This window comes from Pelodiscus sinensis, chromosome 2 (genome assembly GCF_052426305.1).
Source record: "Pelodiscus sinensis isolate ZL-2025 chromosome 2, ASM5242630v1, whole genome shotgun sequence".
Classification (NCBI taxonomy): domain Eukaryota; kingdom Metazoa; phylum Chordata; order Testudines; family Trionychidae; genus Pelodiscus; species Pelodiscus sinensis.
In genome coordinates, this window is record NC_143053.1 from 252,960,863 (window position 1) to 252,979,708 (window position 18,846).

Genomic DNA, 18,846 nt, shown 5'->3' on the forward strand with positions numbered 1-18,846 from the left:
TAGTCAACCTGTGGAACTCCTTGCCTGAGGAGGTTGTGAAGGCTAGGACTATAATAGGGTTTAAAAGAGAACTAGATAAATTCATGGAGGTTAAGTGCATTAATGACTAGTAGCCAGTAGGGGTAAGGAATGGTGTCCCTGGCCTCTGTTTGTCAGAACGTGGAGATGGATGGCAGAAGAGAGATTGCTTATGTTCCTATCTCTCTTTTAATTTCTTTATTACCATCTGTAAGGAAATATTTAAGTTTTTGCATTATCTCTATATATGAAAACGTTTCTTCTGCGGGACAACAGAGTGACATCATCACGTCACTCTGCGTCCTGCCTGCCTCCTCCCTCCCTTCTCTTTCTCCAATGTTTAGCTGCCATGAGAGGTCTGGGGAGGCCCCAGAGTGGCCCCTCCTCCCCCCCCAGGTGCTCCGGGAGGCAGGGAGGCTGAAGCCACGAGTCGCATAGCCCGGGACCCACCCAGTCTTTCCTCTCCCCGTCTTCCCTAGTACTCAGAGGGCAGGGGGGAGGCAAAGCTGCAAGGAACCTTGAGAGGTCAAGTTCAGTCCCCTGCCCACACGGCAGGACCAAGTACCATTTAGAATGATCATCCCTGATAGATGTCTGTCTAACCTGCTCTTAAATATGCTCTCAAATATTTGCATCCACTGATGCATTTCCCACAACCTCCACGGGCAATTCATTTCAGTGTTTAACCACCCTGACAGCTAAGAAGTTTTTCTAAATGTCCAACCTCAACCTTCCTTGCTGGAATTTAAGCCCATTGCTTCTTGTCCTCTCCTCAGAGGTGAAAGAGAACAATTTTTCTCCCTCCTCTTAGTTACTCCCTTTTCGGTACTGTCATGTCCCCCTTCCGTCTTCTCTTTTCTAAACTAAACAAGCCCAGTTCTTTCAGTCTTCCCTCATAGCTCATGTTCTCTAGACCTTGAATCATTTTTGTTGCTCTTCTCTGGACCCTCTCCAATTTCTCCTCAATTTAAAACCTCGGTTGTGTATATACACTTGCCTGCTTTAACATTGTAATGACTCGCTGATTTCTTAGTTAATAAATCCTTACGTAGTTTACTACAGAATGGGCTACAACTATTGTCTTTGGTGTGAGATCAAAGGGACACATGTATCTAGGGTGAGGGACTGGTCCTTTGGGACTGAGAGGCATTGGATATTTTGTGATCTTTGGTACATAGAAACTGTCTAGTGGGAAGCCCAGCTTGCCCGGGTGCAGAGTAGAGTGGATTGCTTGAGAGGCCTGCCTGTGCCTCCAAGGTAACTAGGCCAGAGTGCTTTGGGAAACTCCACTCCCTGCTGCTGCGATCCAGTTATGGAACATAGAACAAGTTTGGGGGTCTCTGCCCTGCGTCTTCACAGTCATGAGCTGGCCCGCCAACAGCAATTGAGGGCTCCAGGGCAGCACAATGGAGCCCTCACAAGCTGTGCCCATGTGGACGTGGTCTGCCTGACATTTGGGTGATGCTGCATCAGCACTGGCTGGTGCCCAGCGAAATGATGGCTACACTGTTGGGCGCTCTCTTCCGCCATGGCCCGACTTCCACAGTCCCGCCCAGCAAGGTTGCCAACTGTCTAACTGTGCAAAGCCGAAGACCCCACTTCCTGCCCCACTTTTTCCCTGAAACCATGCCCCACCGCCTCTCTGAGGCCCCGACTTCTGCTCACTTCATCCCTCCTCCCTCCGTTGCTCTCTCCCCCCCATCTTCACTCACTTTCACCAGGCTGGGGCAGTGGATTGGGGTTTAGGAGGAGGTGCAAGGTGCAAGCTCTTGGAGGAAGTTTGGATGTGGGGTGCAGGCTCTGGGCTGGGGTAGGGGGTTGGGTACAGGAGGGGCTAGAGTGGGTGGTGCTTACCTCATGTAGTTCACAAAAGCGACCGGCACACCACTCTGGCAGTGGCTTCCGGGGTGGGGGGCAGGGGTCTCTTTGTACCACTGTCTGCAGTCACTGCCCCCACAACTCCCATTGGCCGAGAACTATGGTCAATGGGAGCTGCAGAGTTGGCACCTTGGGCGGGGGCAACAAATGGAGACACGTTCCTAGCAGCTGCAGGGACATGCCAGCCACTTCCAGGAGTGGTGAAGAGCAAGGGCAAGCAGAAAGCCTGCCTTAGACCTGCTGCCCTGGATCCTTGTAAGTGACCCAGGCTCCTGGGCAATTGCCTCTTTTGCTCCCTTGGCAACAGTCCTGGTCATGAGCTGCCCCAGACAGCATGAGACATGGTGGTGCTAAATTCCATGCAGTTCTACAAATGTCGGGAGATGATTTTTTTTCTGCTTTACAGTTATGGACACAGTGTCTCATAGATATATTTCTCATTGCATCTGCATCTGTATCTTGGGCATAAGAAACAAGCAAATACACTCCTGCACCTGTTAACTCATCTTGAAAAAGGGGGCTGTTAGTCAGTAAAACAAAAGTGGCCAATAAGAAAAAATCACTAATAGGTTTAGCCTCACATTACATCTGTAAGGTCAGGAACTACTATTATTCCCATTTTACAGATGGGAAGCTGAAGCATAGAATGACTAAATGACTTTCCTATGGTATTACAAGGACCTGAACCCAGGTCTCTTATGTCTCAGGATAGTTCCCTGGATTCAGTTCATATCCAAGCTCCATCTCAGATTTCCTGTAGACTTTCTGTGCCTCAGTTTCCTTTTCACAGAATTGGAATAACAGTAATGATCTACCTTACATGGGTGATGTGAGCATAGCACAACTAGCATAAATTCTCATAGCTCCACTGAAGCTAATACGCATGTGACAAATCATTAGAGCCCTACATAAGATCTCAAGAACAGCCATATTGGCTCAGACCAAAGGTTCATCTAGCCTAGTATCCTGTCTTCCAATGCCAATGCCAGATGTCTCAGAAGGAGTGAACAGACCAGGTGATCATCGAGTGATCCCTCTCCCATCATCCATTTCCAGCCTCTGACAAACAGAGGCTAAGGACACCATTCCTGCCCATTCAGGTTAATAGCCATTCATGGACCTATCCCTCATGAATTTATCTAGCTCTTTTTTGTACCCTGTTAAAGTCCTGGTCTTCACAACATCCTCTGGCAAGGAGTTCCACAAGTTGACTGTGCGCTGCATGAAGAAAAAACTTCCTTTTGTTTATTTTAAACTTGCTACCTATTAATTTCATTTGGTGACCTCTAGTTCTTATGTTATCCTTCAAATATGTGGATATCCACTTTATATCTGGATGTGGATGCAGATATACACAGCTCATTTTTGCAGATACAGTTGCAGATACAAATTTTGTATCTAGAATCCTGCAAATTTGTGCCTATCTGCTTTATATCCCTCTGGCTCATTTTTGTGGCTACTGATGCAGATGTGGATACCGACACAGGTGCAGGTACAAAATTTTGTATCCACACAGGGATCTAGAAATCATCCCCTCTGAGAATGTGCCCCACCTAAGGTTACAATACTGACTATGAGCATAAGCAATGCTTCAATAAAGTGTATTAGCAACTTAAAACACTGCCATGAAGCAAAAAGAAACATTGATGGTGCAAGACACAAATTCTTTGCAGAGCACAAGTGATGAGAAAAATCAAGCCAAACCTTCCTAATCTTTACTCAAGAGAGCAGTCCTTGCTTATGTAGCTAGGCTCACTGAAGTCCAATAAAGGTTAATTAAGTCAGGGTTCACCACATGAAGCCTACATCTCTTACCTTTGGAGCTGGATAAAGTAGCTTTGTTTTTTTCTAAGCACAGAGCCTCATCTTTCACCACCTGTTGGAATATTTTGCATTCTGGATGGATAGAAGCAACCTGGGCAAGACACAGATAGAAGGAGTGGATGCAATTTAACAGGGACCATTGTGAAGAAGGCTTGACCACATTCCTAACTACACATGGGTGGCTTTAAAATCATTAATGCAAATATTGGAGGAATATTTCTGGAGCATGATGTTAGCTTTTAAATTAGACTGGGAATCTTTGGGGCACTGAGTGTCCTGCTCTGCGTTTGGGTCCCCATCCCACCTGGGCCCAGGGGGCCCCAAATGATCGACAATAGCCATTCTATCTGGGGGAAGCCAGGGTGTGAAGTTGTGGAGTCCGAATGTATGTGTTCGTATTCATGTCCACACTGCGACTTACACAGAAGATGGGCAATGGTAAGTAAAGTAGCAGAAGAGTTTTCATTATGGTGTGAATTCTAATATACATTTTACATTAATATAATAGAGCATAAACAGGTGTGGCCCTGCGTTTCTTGGGAACCTGCACATTCCTACAGCCCCCTGGTATCCAGAGTAGGTGGAGGGGTCAGGGCTCCCCTGGGCAGCTCTGATGCAGGACTCTCTGGGCATCTATTATTACTCCCAGCTGTGATTTCTAGCCTGGTTAGGGAGTGGGGCTTCAAGAGAGAGGAAGAGCAGGGATGGTGCCCCATAGCAAGGTATGGTACTAATGTTCACCTTAGCTCCCCAACTGGGGAGAGGCAGGCACTGCCCCCAGAAGGCACAGAATGGTGCTGCAGGGACTCTGGGACAAATTCAGCCCGGGTCCTGGGCTTGAACTCTGCATTTTGGGACTGTTCTGTCCAATTCAGTACCTATCTGAGGTACTCCTCCCATTTCACAGACAGGGACTAAGCCATAACGTACACTGGTTTGCCCCAGGTCACACAGAAAAGCTATTGGAAAACCAGGCTCTGAGCTAAGAACTTTTGAGTCCCATTCTACTACCCTACCCATTAAACCAGATTCCTTGCCAGCACCCACGTGATGTACACCACTGCACAAGGAGGTTGGGAACTCAGTGGAGTTACACAGCGTAAAACCAGTATAAGTAAGAGGCTTATGTACTGGAGATGGAGTATCTAGTTCTCAGTGTTGACAGCAACAAAATTTCATTCAGCTGAAGCTCCTGAGACCATATGAATAAGGCAGGAGGATATGGCCTTTAGCCAGCTGGCCTAGCTGGCCGATTTAAAACGCACCCAGAGGCACTGAAAATACTGATTTAACCTAAGCGATAGGTTGCAAAGTTACAGAGACATTTCTAAAGAACACTGAAAGCCACCTTAAGCCCCCAAAGACATTGAGAGAACAGTACGGTCTTGTCTTTTATTATACCAATCCTGACATTACCATGACACCATTGCTCTCTCTCTCTTTTTTTCTTTCAGTTACAGGAAGTTGATTTATAGACTTATGGAATGCTCTCAACAAACAATGCAGTTTAATGGGAAACCGGGGCTCTGTTTTTACCCTGAATGGAAACTTTATTGCCCACATGAACTGTTCAGACTGCACAATAATATCCACCTAGAAAAAAGGACAAGACTTCATCTTTAGATTTGGAGACGTAAAGTACTATGTGCCTTTTAAATGTGCAGCATCTGAGAATTGACTCACACGTCCTAATATTAGAAGGGAAAGAGGATTAGAGAGGAAACGTGAAAAGAAAATGAAGACAAGCTGTAAGCCATGGTTATTTTTCACCCCCTGCCCTTTGACAATGGGTAACCTTAAATATTTTTTTAGAAACCAGCATAATCATCTCCTAAAATAGCATTTTTATTATTATACATTAGGAACACGCCTCTGAATTGCTATAATTCAGAATTCTACACAATGCTTCTTTATATTGTTACATTTTCAGCTAAATCACATTTTGCACCACATTGGCATAACAAACAAATTTAGAAGCGGTAATAATGTCATTACTATGAAAATTGACAGCAATTTACGTTAAAAAAAATACATTCATTTGTTTGGCTGGAAACAAGCTACTGTTTCAGCCACTAAGGTGTTTATAACTGGTTGTTGATAATGGAAAACTGCTTATAGTTAGGATTTTTTTTAAGCTGGGTGTTCAAAATCCATAGGCAAGCAATTTGGTGCAATGCAATTCAATTTGTGTAGAAATCCTTTCACTGTCATATCACAAAATGAAACCAGTAGGCAGCCAATGTCTTCAGTACATAGGGCTAGCTTCCCTTGCATAGAGTAGAACCTAATTCTGAAATGGTCCCACTGACATGAATGGGACTACTTGCAGAATACGGAGCTGTACAACATGAGAGTGAATCAGGTTCTTAGCATGTCATGTTTATATGAAACCATAAGCTTGTATGGAGGTAAAAGACACAGTCACAGTACAGATGTGCAGAACATGAGCACTATACGACCAAATTGCATTGTTCCATCTGCATATGAGTTGTGTGCATCTCATATGAAGGCACTGCCAGTATCTCCTTCACCCCACATTCCTATCACTCTCAGACCTTGTCTACACTAAACAGAAGGTCGCCACTGCTGCGATTGATCTTCCGGAGTTTGATTTAGTGAGTCTAGTTAAGACTCACTAAATCAAACTCAGAGGATGCCCCTACCAGCTGTCAGTATTCCTGCTTGTGTGAGGAGTAAGAGAAAATGATGGGAGTATTTGCTCCTGTCAGTCTCCTGCTGTTGGGACAGTGGGGAAACGTGAACCAAGGTATGTCAACTCCAGTTTCATAATTAACAGAGCTGGAGTTGCATATCTTGCCTCGACATTCCCTATGAGTGTAGACCTGGCCTGAGCATTAATCTGAGGTCAAGTGGGCTTGCTGGGCATTTTAACACTTGATCCCTTTCCTGAAAGAGAGACTTCCTTTCCTGTGGATGCCGCATGTCCCTGCATTACCATATTAATCGGGTTGGACCTGTTGGAATTCTAAACTCAGTGGTCCAATGACTTCCCCCATGGAGGAACGTAAAAGGTCTCTCTCAGCATTGTTATTGTGCAAGTCTAACCTCAGGTCTATTTGTGTCTCTTGGAGCTTTGAGAATTAAGATGCTGTATATTCCATTACCTATCCAATTCATCCATGGTATTCTAAGGCAGCTGTCACTAAGCAATCCCTAACTTGATTATGCTTCAGGCTTCTGTTGCTTCCCCTTTCCATCACCCCATTCCACTGCTACTAAGACCAGGTGCATTATGGGAGATGTACTTAGGCTGTTAAGTGCAGCCTATAGACTGGAAAAATGGAGGCATGATGCATTAGAACTGCAATTCTCAGAAGGTGCCAGGGCAGTTGCTCAGCAGCAGAGCTATCCTTACCCATCTGCAGAATTTACAGCTGCATAGGGCACCTGAAAATTTGGGGCACCACTGGGTCTTAATGTACATCCACCACCCCTTCCTGCCTGTCTTCCAATCCCTTCTCTGTGGCTCTGCTTCCTCCAGAGAGGAGCTAGTTAATTTAAAACTGATAAAGCCTGCCAGACTTATGAGCAGACCACTGAGCCCGCAAAAGAGCCATTCAAGTAATAATGAAGCCATTTAACAAGCATTTGCCAATCCTAGTTATGTCCTGTCCATTTCTGAATTGACTGTGTTACTCGACAGGATCGTAGTTTAAAATGTGCTTTAAGACTTGAGGCATCTGACGAAGTGGGTCTTTGCCCACGAAAGCTTATGCTCCAATACATCTGTTAGTCTATGACCGTGGTCACCAACCAGTAGATCACGATCTACTGGTAGATCTCAGGGGCTCTAAGAGTAGCTCTTGAGCCCTCTGAACTGCGCGCCTGTGCAGTACATTTACATTAGATTTCCTCATTTGAGGAGCAGCTACTCACCGAGCAATAACACAGGTGTAGCTGCGAGGAATGGTGGGAGCTGGGAGGTCAGGAGGGCTGAAACACCCCAGCCAGCTGACTGTGGCTTTCAGCTGAAAGAGGCTGCCCCGCGCTCCAGCTGATTGGCGGCTTCTCCTCTGTGCCTGCCCACGTGGAGCTTGGTGCACCCTGTCTGAGCACCATGGCCAGCTGGCCGGGCAGCCACTTCTCTTTCCTTCAGCCTGGCTGCCCTGCGCTCAGCTCAGAGAGGCTGCGTTTAGCTCCAGCTGTGCTTCCCAGGCTGAGCGCAGGATCACAGATGCCCATCTGATGGACTATATACAACTAGCAATCTCAGACTACAACCCAGATTTCAAGACACTGGCAGATACTGTTCAGTCACAGGTGTCACACTGAGACTTTGTTATTGGAAGAAAAAATATATAATTCTCAATACTGGATTTTAGATTTACAAAATAGCACAGAACAGAATTTATAATTGTAAATGCTTCATTTGACATTTAAATAGCATGAATTAAAAACAGACCATTTATTTCATAACTATAAACGTGATTTTAATTTTATATATTGCATAATTAAAAATAAACTGTTTAACAGAGTGTATAAGAGCAGGGGATAGCAAGTGATGGACAGGAGAATAGAGAGGGCGGGGCTTCAAGGAAGGGGCGTGGCTTCAAGGAAGGGGCGGGGCGGTAGATCTTTGCCTGTTCTGAGACTTAAAAAGTGATCTTGGGTGTAAAAAGGTTGGCGACCACTGGTCTATGAGGTGCCACAGGACTCCTCGTTGTTTATGCTTTAAAACTATTTCATTAGTGTGTTGCTGAAAATTATAAAATCGCATCGGGCTGTCGTTGGGCGTAGTGGCACCAGTTTAATAGTACTGCCGAGGGCCCCATAAATCCTAAGGATGGCCCTGTTCAGCAGGATGTGCTTTAATGCCAAACTGAGCCCAAAATGAACCATTTCAATTCAGGAACACCAAAACATTCAATTTTGATAGAAAAAATGAAAACAAAGTTTTGACATGTATGAATTTAAATGTTGGGGTTTTGGTGAAACATGTTGGGCTGATGGAGTTTGGTTGAAAACTTTTCAGTTTTCAGGTGCTTGGTATTTTTTCAGTAACAAGCCAAAGATTTCCTTGGAAAGCAGACACTTTTTACAATAAATAAAAGAAATAAAGGGGTCTTGAAAGTGCCATTTTCCACTGAAAACTTTTTTCAGCAGGAAATAGTCAACCTGCTCTCATGTTAATTTCCCTTCTCTTACCAAAAGAGAATTCTTTAATAGCTACACATTTCCTTTCAAAGAAACACCCTCAAAACAATATTGCCCTTGCACCATGCTGAGATGGCTCACACGGTCTTTCGAGGAAGTATGTCACCTTGTGCTTCTTCATCCCAAATTCTTTCTGTGTCTACAATTTCTCTTAGGAGCCACCTATCCAACCATTTGACTAAGATTAACCAGGCTATGATTATGAGCAATTAGAACATCAACATTTTAACAAGGGGTCTCTTGCCATATAATATCATTTTGGAAATAAACTGGTAAACGTCTTTTTTTTTGTTAAGATGCCCAGAGGCCTTTGGCATGGACCATCCCATATGTTAATGATCATCACTGACTCTCATCAGTGCTGGCAAATCATCATAAGTCCAAAAGCAGTCTTGTGTAAGGCCTGCCTAGCAAGAAACAAAAACAGTGCTGGTGCTGGGTGCGAATGAGCGTGTAGCCTCACTGAAAACAAACACAGTTATAAAAGAAGAGATGGAAACTTCCCTTAGAAATACAGCACCCCAGGCTATGTCTACTCTGCAGGTATTTGTAGGCAGAGAGTATGCTAATGAAGTGCTCATTAGCATTTGTCACACTGTCATTTGCATATCTCTGCCAATGCTTTTTGCTCAAGAGGTTTTTGCACAAAAACAAGCCATGTAGACGAGTCCGTTTTGCACAAAAAACCTTTTTGTGCAAGATCCTGTATATCTCCTTTTTTGAGGCATAAGGGATCTTGTGCAAAAGGTTTTTTTCACAAAATGCACCCGTCTACACGACAAAACCTCTTGCACAAAAAGCATGGGCAGAGAATATGCAAATGACAGCATGACAAATGCTAATGAGCACTTAATTAGCATACTCTCTGCCGACAAATACCTGCAGTGTAGACATAGCCCCAGTGAGAAATTAATGATCAGAGATGATGTTAAACTAGTTGGCCTTCCTCAAGCGAAAAGAAAAGAAAAGAAAAGAAAAGAAAAGAAAAGAAAAGAAAAGAAAAGAAAAGAAAAGAAAAGAAAAGAAAAGAAAAAGAAAAGAAAAAGTTATTTTGCACTCCGTGAAAACCCTTCTGGCCAGAACATCATCTGCTGTTGCTGACTGTCTCTCACTTGTTCTTTACACAATCCTTGGTTATTCATCTTAAATGATGAACAGGAACAATTCAGGGCTGAGGGCAGCAAGCTGCTGCATGTCCTCAATTCACATTGGTCTCAATCCATCTAAGGTACTTACATGGCCCCTGCAATCATTGAATCTGAAACCTCAGAAGCTTTTCAGCATTTATCCTCACAATACCCCTGTGTCCTACTTTACAGCTGGGGAACCAAGGCACAAATTTGCAGAGGCACCTAGCTTCTGAAACCCAAGAGGAGTGAAGCACCTAAGTACCATGTGAACCTTTGACTATCTAGTCCCTAAGGTCATGTTTACACTATGTGAAAGATTGACGCAGAAAATCGATCATGTCTACACTATGTTGAAGATTGATCTTCCGAGGTTCGATTTAGCGTGTCTAGTATAGACCTGCTAAATCAAACTCAGAGGGTACCCCAATTTAAGTATGACAATTCAAGAGGACCATTTGTTCCTGTCAACCTCCTGCTGTGTGGACAGCACAGAAATGTAATTTAAGACACATTAATTCCAGCTATCTAATCAACATAGCAGGAGTTGTGTATCTTAAGTCAACCTTCTGCTGTATTGTAGACCAGGCTTAAGTGACTTGCCTGTGTTACACAAGAAGCTTATGTCAGTGCAGGGACTTGAACTCCTACTGGCCTAACTACTGGATCATTCTTCCATCTTCCTTTAGAAAGCTCAGCATTGAACAAAGGATGTCTTTCTATGCTAGGGAGGAGTTTGATAGAAAACCTTCCGCCAGAGCCTTGCAGAACTAGGGTCCAACCTTGTGTCATATTCCTAACATCAAAAAGTTTAGAGCACTGCAAACTGCAGCATTATGCAAATAGGGTTGGACATGATACTCTATTTTGTTTGCTTTGTGACATGCCAGCTTGTCTGTAAAAAAAGAGCAAAATCACAAGCTGTATCTCCTTGGGCTGTGATCCTCTCAGGTCTCATCAACTGAACAACGTCAAGTCTGGCCAGAGTTTGGGTGGGAGACTTCCAAGAAACACCTGCCTGCTCCAGGAGGCTTTCTGAACCTTTTCTCTCAGCCCAGCCCAGCCCAACATAATTATGCATTATAATGCATTGACAGGTGTGTTCTGAGCGAGGTACGAGAAGTCATTCTTCTGCTCTACTCTGCACTGGTTAGGCCTCAGTTGGAGTATTGTGTCCAGTTCTGGGCACCACATTTCAAGAAAGATGTGAAGAGGGTCCAGAGAAGAGCAACAAGAATGATTAAAGGTCTAGAGAACATGACCTATGAAGGAAGGTTGAAAGAATTGGGTTTTAGTTTGGAAAAGAGAAGACTGAGGGTATGTCTACACTACCACCCTAGTTTGAACTAGGGTGGTAATGTAGGCAACCGAAGTTGCAAATGAAGCCCGGAATTTGAATTTCCTGGGCTTCATTTGCATAAAGCCGGGCGCCGCCATTTTTAAATGTCCGCTAGTGCGGACTCCGTGCCGCGTGTAACATGATTCTGCCCCAGGTAACCAGCCAGGTTCATTGTCCATTCATTCCCGGAGCTTAGAAATGGAAGGGAGGTGTTCTATTAGCTTGCTGTCCATCTTCTAGTCTCTGTCCTACCATGTGGAGGTCAGTCTGACTGGGTTTGAAGTTTAGTTCTTTCACCAGATCATCACCACCCTTGCTCACCCACCTGGCAGGGCACTGCAGTTTCCTCACTAGAGTTTCCAGCCATCTGCAGTGGCTTGTGACTCAGCCTTGTGGCCAGGTCCTTGTGAAAGTTCAACACCCCCTCTCCCTGCTCCGGGTAGAAGAGTCCACAGTGCATCCCAATATGGAACTGCTGGGCTTAGTTCTCTGCCCCTCTGGTGTTATTCAGCCAGCTGCTCAGCTCTCAGACTTCGCCTCAAGTGGGGCATTCCCTGCCTGGGTTTTTCTTTACCACCATCAGCATGTCCCTGTGAAATCCAAAGAATGCCTTGTAGGGCCTTCCTTCACTCTAAGGAGCAGTGTTGTCTTCAAATCGTCATTGTCAAGTCCAAGTCGAGTCTCAAGTCACTACAGTTCAAGTCTCAAGTCAAGTCTCGAGTCCCTAAAGTCACTTTCGAGTCAAGTCCCAAGTCTTAATTTAAAAACTGTCAAGTCATTTTTGTACAAGCCATTAATATCGGCATTTTCGGACCATTTTTTCACCAAGTCGATTTAACAAAATTAGCAAGTCTTAAGTTGAGTCTCAAGTCACAAACAATGAACCCGAGTTGAGTCTCAAGTGGAGTCACCTCGGCGACTTAAGTCGGACTCGAGTTCAAGTCGTGGGACTTGAGTCAACAACTCTGTTAAGGAGGTTCTGATCAGTTACAGTCCTCCTGAGATTCCAAGCCAAGCCAGCTTCTCTCCCCAAGCACAAGCATCTGATCTGCTCTCCTTTTGAACCAGCTGCAGCTGAGTCCATCTTGCCCCCTTTTCATAGGCCCTAGAGTCATTACAAGTGTGGCAGGCCAGGCTGAAAATGGACTGTGGTGAACTTAAACCCTTTGCAGCCAAGGGGGGTTTGTTTACCCCATCACAGAACCTGGCAGGGCCTGTTTAAAGAATCTAATATAAACACAGACTTGACTTTGGGCAAAACAGAAATGTACACTTGTAAGTGACGCTGATGGTGTTTGCTTAGTGCGCTATTTGCTGCATGAGTCAGGAATCTGCGCTTTTTCCAGAATTGCTGTAAGGAGCTATTTCCAAACCTGCAGCTGCTTTGCTTTCTGAGCTACAAGACCTTTTTCCCAGCTTAGCCTAGTAACTATAAAAGGCAGCACATCCCAGTGGTTAAAGCCCTAGAATGTTAAAACTATGCACATTGGCCAAACATTTCTAAAGCAGCAGCAGGGGTACATCCCAGGAGATGTGGTTCTAAAAATGGGTAAAGGTCCATTGTGGTTCTCTCTTATTCAACCCGTTCTGCCTCTGGGTTCTGAGTAGCATTAAACATCATGATCTCAGCCTCCCTTTTTAAAGTAACTTTTACTGACTCCCCTTTGGGTTACGATCCAAAGACCTTCCTGTCTGTTGCTTGCTAGGTCTTGATCCACAATGCTCACTATGTAACCACATGTGTCCGGTCATTCTCTCCAGTCTGTTAATTAGATTATTTCAAGAGTCATTTGCAAGTGAACACGACAGGCTAGGGGGCATTTTCCATGTATCTTTCCTCTTTCTGGAGTTGATTACCTATGGAGGAAGACAAGCTGATCCACTGTCTGCCTTATAGGCTCCATTTAAGCAATAACTTTTTGAGATTGTTTTTAAAAGGTTGGCACAAAGCTTGAATGTGTCAATTGTATCAGATTATATCTAGTTATCTGCCTATATCTAAACTGCATAGATCTATGCATATAGATACAAGTGTACATAGGTTTGCAGCTATATATGTGCAGAAACATTGTAGATATCGATATATGGCTGTAGTTTGTATGTAAATATATATAACACCGTTGTCCCTGTAAGCCATGTGCGTGTGGGGCTGCTCAAGAGAGATTCAAATGTTGCCCAGCTGATTAACAGAGATCCCACGGGTAGGTGTTTTGTTTCTAGTGGTGGTGCACAATTTGCACATGCCTTAGTGCACATAAACATTTATTCTTCACATGGATGGAAAAAATTATACATGGCTGGAAGAGATTAGAGGGAACATTGCAACACACCTTTTTTAACTATAACCTGGAGGAAGGAAGGAAAATGAAGTGCAATAACTTGAATGTATACCAAAGTAGGTCACATTTAATAACCATTGGTGCTTTAAAAAAGAAATCATTAGCATTCCAAGATCCATATTACCTGTCACTGCCCCGTTTCCCCTCTCGGCATGCGTATGTGTAACACCTAGTGCCATTACAGGCCCAATCTGATATTCACTGCATACCCACAGTTCTTTGGAGAGGGGATGCACAAGGAAGGGAGGAGAAGACCCTAGAGAGAGTTAAGCATGTCCTACCAGCAGGGATTGCGTTAGTCAGTAGAAGCTCTGTTTCTATTTTTCCACTGAATGCTTGATTAAGATATCTCTGTGCCTCAGGAGCAACCCCTCCTTGTTTACAATAATTATCTTCATTCAGCTGATTCAAAGGGAGAGCTGTTTATTCTGTAAATTTGCTTTTTGACTGAAGAGGCCTGTGTAGTCCTGCAGATGGGGCATTCAACTGGTCTGTGACCTTGTGCAAGTCAAATCCCTTTTTTGTAACTGTTTCCCCTACTGCTCCTTATGGCAGACAGTGCCACTTGCTAGCCATCTGTACAGTGCCTATACACTGGGGACCTTATCTCACTTGAGTGTCTGGGTGATACTCTCATATGCAGGGCTCGCCGAGCCACGGCGAGCCCTGCTTGCCAGCCGCACTGTCTGGCGATCTGCACGTGCGCAGATCGTTCTGTGCATGTGAAGATTGCCCGAACCCGGCTCTTCCGGGTTGTAATCTACTCGCCCCGGGCAAGTAGATTACATAGTTTGTCGAGCCCTGCTCATATGCATAAAGAACAGTGTTAGCATTGATATTGGCCTGACTGCAAGCTGGTGAGCATCTTCTGTGAAGCACTCAACACTTACCCCTGGTTTACACTAGGGAATTATTTTGAAATAGCAAGTGAAGCATCCACATGACTAATCCCATTATTTCGAATTAACAGGTTGGTTATTTTGAAATAATAACTCCTGCTTTCCTCGGGGAATAACATTTATTTTGAAATAGTCATTTCAAAATAATGGTAGCATGGATGCTCCGGTGCCGATATTTCAAAATAACTACTCCCCAGAGTCATTCAAACTAATTACTCCCCAGTACTTCCTGAGGCTCTAAGTCAAGGTAGCGCGTCCACATGAATGGAGCCTGCCTCCGACTAATTTCAGAGCTTCCCTGTAGTGTGGACTCGCTATTTTGAAATAGTTATTCTGGGAGTTATTATTTCCAAATCAGTTATTTTGAAATAATTTCCTAGTGGAGACATGCAATTATTGATGTGGATGGGAATTGAGGGTGATCAGTGTCACAAAGGAAGTTTTCATCATCTTGCATGATTGGGCCTCTGGTTTATTTTCATGCCTGGACAAATCTTTGTTCCAAGGATCCTTGTTGAAATTATTCTTCCATTCTAACTTGATCTTCTGGCACAGGAAGGAAACATTAACTTTCTGTAAACACCTTCTAGATTTGGGGTTTTTGTGCACTTCCTATTTAGAAGCTAAAATTTCTCCTAAAAAATGGCTGATTCTTAGCGCAATGATTCCCCTCACAGATGTGTCAGAGGCCCAGATGTGAGTGACAAAATTATTCTAACGGCGACGCTGTACCTACAAGCTGTCAAGCAGGAATTTCTACCGTTTAATCCCAGGTGACAGGTGTGTTTACGGCTCACACTGTCTGTTACAATACTTTGGAAAGATAACAACCAGCACTGCACAGATGTGTAAAGCACATTCATCCCAGCCATGACGGACCCCAAACAGAAAAGTCGTAATACCAATAGTGGGGAACCAAGACTTGTCACAGCGTTTATGAACACAGATTCAAATCCAGAAGTCACTCTGCACAGGCGTTATTGCTCGCTGTGCGGGCACATGGAGAGTGATGCCAACACCTCTCTGAATTTAACAGTTACACAACCTGGTGCTTAATATCGCTATAGGTATTCAGCAGAACAGGGTCAGAGCTCAGTGGAACTGCATGTGTTCTGCGCCTCTGGAGGGGTGAAGGAAATACACCCCTCTAGAAGGGAAAGTAAGCCGGTGTGCCCTGGTGTGCAGCTCTGGCAAGAGATGACTAAGCTCCAGCTAAAGCCAGCAGGGAGCTATTTAAAGAGCTAGCAGGGACCCAGGTTGCAATAGGACAGTAGTCCTGTGGCACCTTATAGACTAACTGAAGTGTAGGAGCATAAGCTTTCGTGGGCAAAGACGTCAGATGCGAAGTGGGTCTTTGCCCACGAAAGCTTATGCTCCTACACTTCAGTAAGTCTATAAGGTGCCACAGGACTCCTCGCCGCTTTTGCAGATTTAGACTAACAGGGCTACCTCTCTGATAATAGGATAGTACCTGCAAGAAATGTTCAGTTACTTTCACCACTGCACACCTTCTGCATCCGCAGCAAAGTTCTCCTCCCCCTGCTCACCACTGGGGTCTCCACTTGAATTTGGGAATTGGATGCCCTGCCTATTTCTAGGGGGTCTCTTTAAAATACTTATTGGACAATCTACGGCTAATCAAAGGCTCTGCCGGCCCTAAATTGCACGCAAAGCTTCCACCCGCGGAAGAGGAGTCCTGACTCGCTCTAACTTGTGCAAATTCTTTAGCATTTGACGGATGATGTTCATCAGCCCTTTTTGGCTGTTCCCCAGCAGCATGGCAAGGTGTGTGCGTGTGGGGGGAGAGGGGGAGAGGTTCTCAGCCCCACAGGCGGGTGTGAGATCCGGAGCAGCAGGGAAGAGGGAAAGCTACAGGGCAGGTGCCCCCGGTCCGGATGGGAGCGCAAGTGCGGGAGAGACAGAGGCGGGGGGCGCGGAGCGACTGTCCCGTCCCGATGTGAGATGCACCCGCCGCGGCAGCCCCCTGCGCCCTCCCTGCCCCGCGGAGCGCAGCGCAGCGCGCCCGGACTCACCAGCGGGAGCAACACCCAGCAGAAACTCCGCATCCTCGGCCGCTGCCGGCGCCTCCTCCGAGCTCTGCCTGCCGGAGCCGGGGCTCAGCCCGTCCCCACCTCCCGAGTCCCGCCCCTGCCTCCTCCGGATCGCGCTGCAGCTCCCTCCCCAAGGGTGCAGGCGCGCCCCCTCCAAACCCCCTCTCGCCTTCCCCCGGGGGGGCGGGGAGCGCTGGGTCGCCTCCCGCCGAGGAGCGACCCCCGATCTCCCCAAAACACGGAGCTCTTCCCCTGCCCCCCCCAAACCGCCTGCCCCCCAGAGCAGCGGCGCTGCCTGGCCCCAGACCCAGCCTCTCACAGCCCCGCTGGCTCCCTGGTCTGGTGGCCTCTTGGCGGGGTGTGTTTGAGGCCCAAGCGTGGCAGGAGCCATACTTATTCCGAAATAGCTTATAGCACGTCTACAGGGCAGAGAAGCCTCAAAATTAATCCAAGGCAGGCTTCTCTAATGTAGACGTGCTATCTCGATTTAGAGCCCCAGGAGAAATAACAGAACAGCCCTGGCGAGGGGCTATTTTGAAAGAGCAGATGTGGAGCATCTACACATGCCTTATTTCAAAATAGCTATTTCAGAATGGCTACGTCTACACTGGCTCCTTTTCTGAAAGGGGCATGTTAATTTCACAGGTCGTAATAGGGAAATCTGCGGGGGATTTAAATATCCCCCGCGGCATTTAAATAAAAATGTCCGCCGCTTTTTTCCGGCTTTTAGAAAAGCCGGAAAAGAGCATCTACACTGGCCCCGATCCTCCGGAAAAAAAGCCCTTTTGAAGTAGGAATAAGATCCTCCGGAAAAGGGCTTTTTTTCCGGAGGATCGGGGCCAGTGTAGATGCTCTTTTCCGGCTTTTCTAAAAGCCGGAAAAAAGCGGCGGACATTTTTATTTAAATGCCGGGGGGGATATTTAAATCCCCGCGGATTTCCCTATTACGACCTGTGAAATTAACATGCCCCTTTCGGAAAAGGAGCCAGTGTAGACGAGCCCACCAGGGGTGTGTCTAGACTACATGCCTCCTTCGACGGAGGCATGTAGATTAGCCAGATCGGAAGAGGGAAATGAAGCCGCGATTAAAATAATCGCGGCTTCATTTAAATTTAAATAGCTGCCCCGATCTGCCGATCAGCTGTTTGTCGGCAGATCGGGGCAGTCTGGACGCGATGCGCCGACAAAGAAGCCTTTCTTCATCGGCACAGGTAAACCTGGTTTCACGAGGCTTACCTGTGCCGATGAAGAAAGGCTTCTTTGTCGGCGCGTCGCGTCCAGACTGCCCCGATCTGCCGACAAACAGCTGATCGGCAGATCGGGGCAGCCATTTAAATTTAAATGAAGCCGCGATTATTTTAATCGCGGCTTCATTTCCCTCTTCTGATCTGGCTAATCTACATGCCTCCGTCGAAGGAGGCATGTAGTCTAGACACACCCCAGGTGTTATTCTTTGTAGAATGAGGCTTACAGGAGTCGGAATAAGCCATCCATTATTTTGAAATTATTTCTAAATAACAGAATTGCTGTGTAGACACTCTCATAGTTATTTCTGGATAACAGCCATTATCCTGAGATAACTTTGCTGTGCAGACACACCCTCACAGAGCTAGAGAGTCGTCTTTGATAAGACAATGTGGGCACCTGGGTACAAAATATGGCAGGATTCCCACAGGCCTCATCCTTCCTCGTCCAACTCCCCCAAAATTCTCCCTATCCCTCGGATCTCCTCGAGCCCACACGTTTTTGCCTTCTGTTCATTTTCCTGGGGCCTACATCCTACCCCTCTCAATATCTCCCTAAGCCCCAAAATCTCCCAGGGAAACTCATCCAGCTGCCTCTCTTCCCCCTACCCCCCACCCCCCATAGCATCCCAAGTTCCGGAATCATCCTTCCTCTGCAGACTGCCCAGGATCCTTCTACCCTCTTGCTTCATAAGATCCCCCATATGCCTTCAGGATAATTGTGGTGGGACTCAGCACATGAGCACACTAAGCCACACTCTGCTGCACTGCATGGGGCCCTTTAAGATCAAATGGATGGAAGTGTTAATTTGCATGTCATTAATCATCCATCCTCATCCTCATTGTTCTGGGCTAGTGCAGAATTCGCCATCTGAGTGAATAAACTGATGCTGAAATGCTGCCCCCCCCCCACTCAAAGGAGGAGGGGGGCTTGCCTCCATGATGTATGTAT

The 18,846-nt window shown here is 45.9% G+C and overlaps 1 protein-coding gene across 2 annotated transcripts in view; it reads right to left on the reverse strand.

The window, feature by feature from the left end:
- Positions 1-16,770, reverse strand: part of LOC102450627 (vasoactive intestinal polypeptide receptor-like) — a 43,671-nt gene extending 26,901 nt beyond the window's left edge. Inside the window, exons 1-2 of one of the 2 annotated variants that reach the window (XM_075922881.2) lie at positions 16,633-16,770; positions 3,712-3,811 (exon numbers count right to left, since the gene is read on the reverse strand). In XM_075922881.2, the coding sequence (XP_075778996.1) occupies positions 3,712-3,811; positions 16,633-16,665 (133 nt within the window). In that variant the 5' untranslated portion in view covers positions 16,666-16,770. The remainder of the gene's footprint in view (positions 1-3,711; positions 3,812-16,632) is intronic. The other variant, XM_089776805.1, reaches the window with a different exon arrangement.
- Between the last annotated feature and the right edge of the window lie 2,076 nt (positions 16,771-18,846).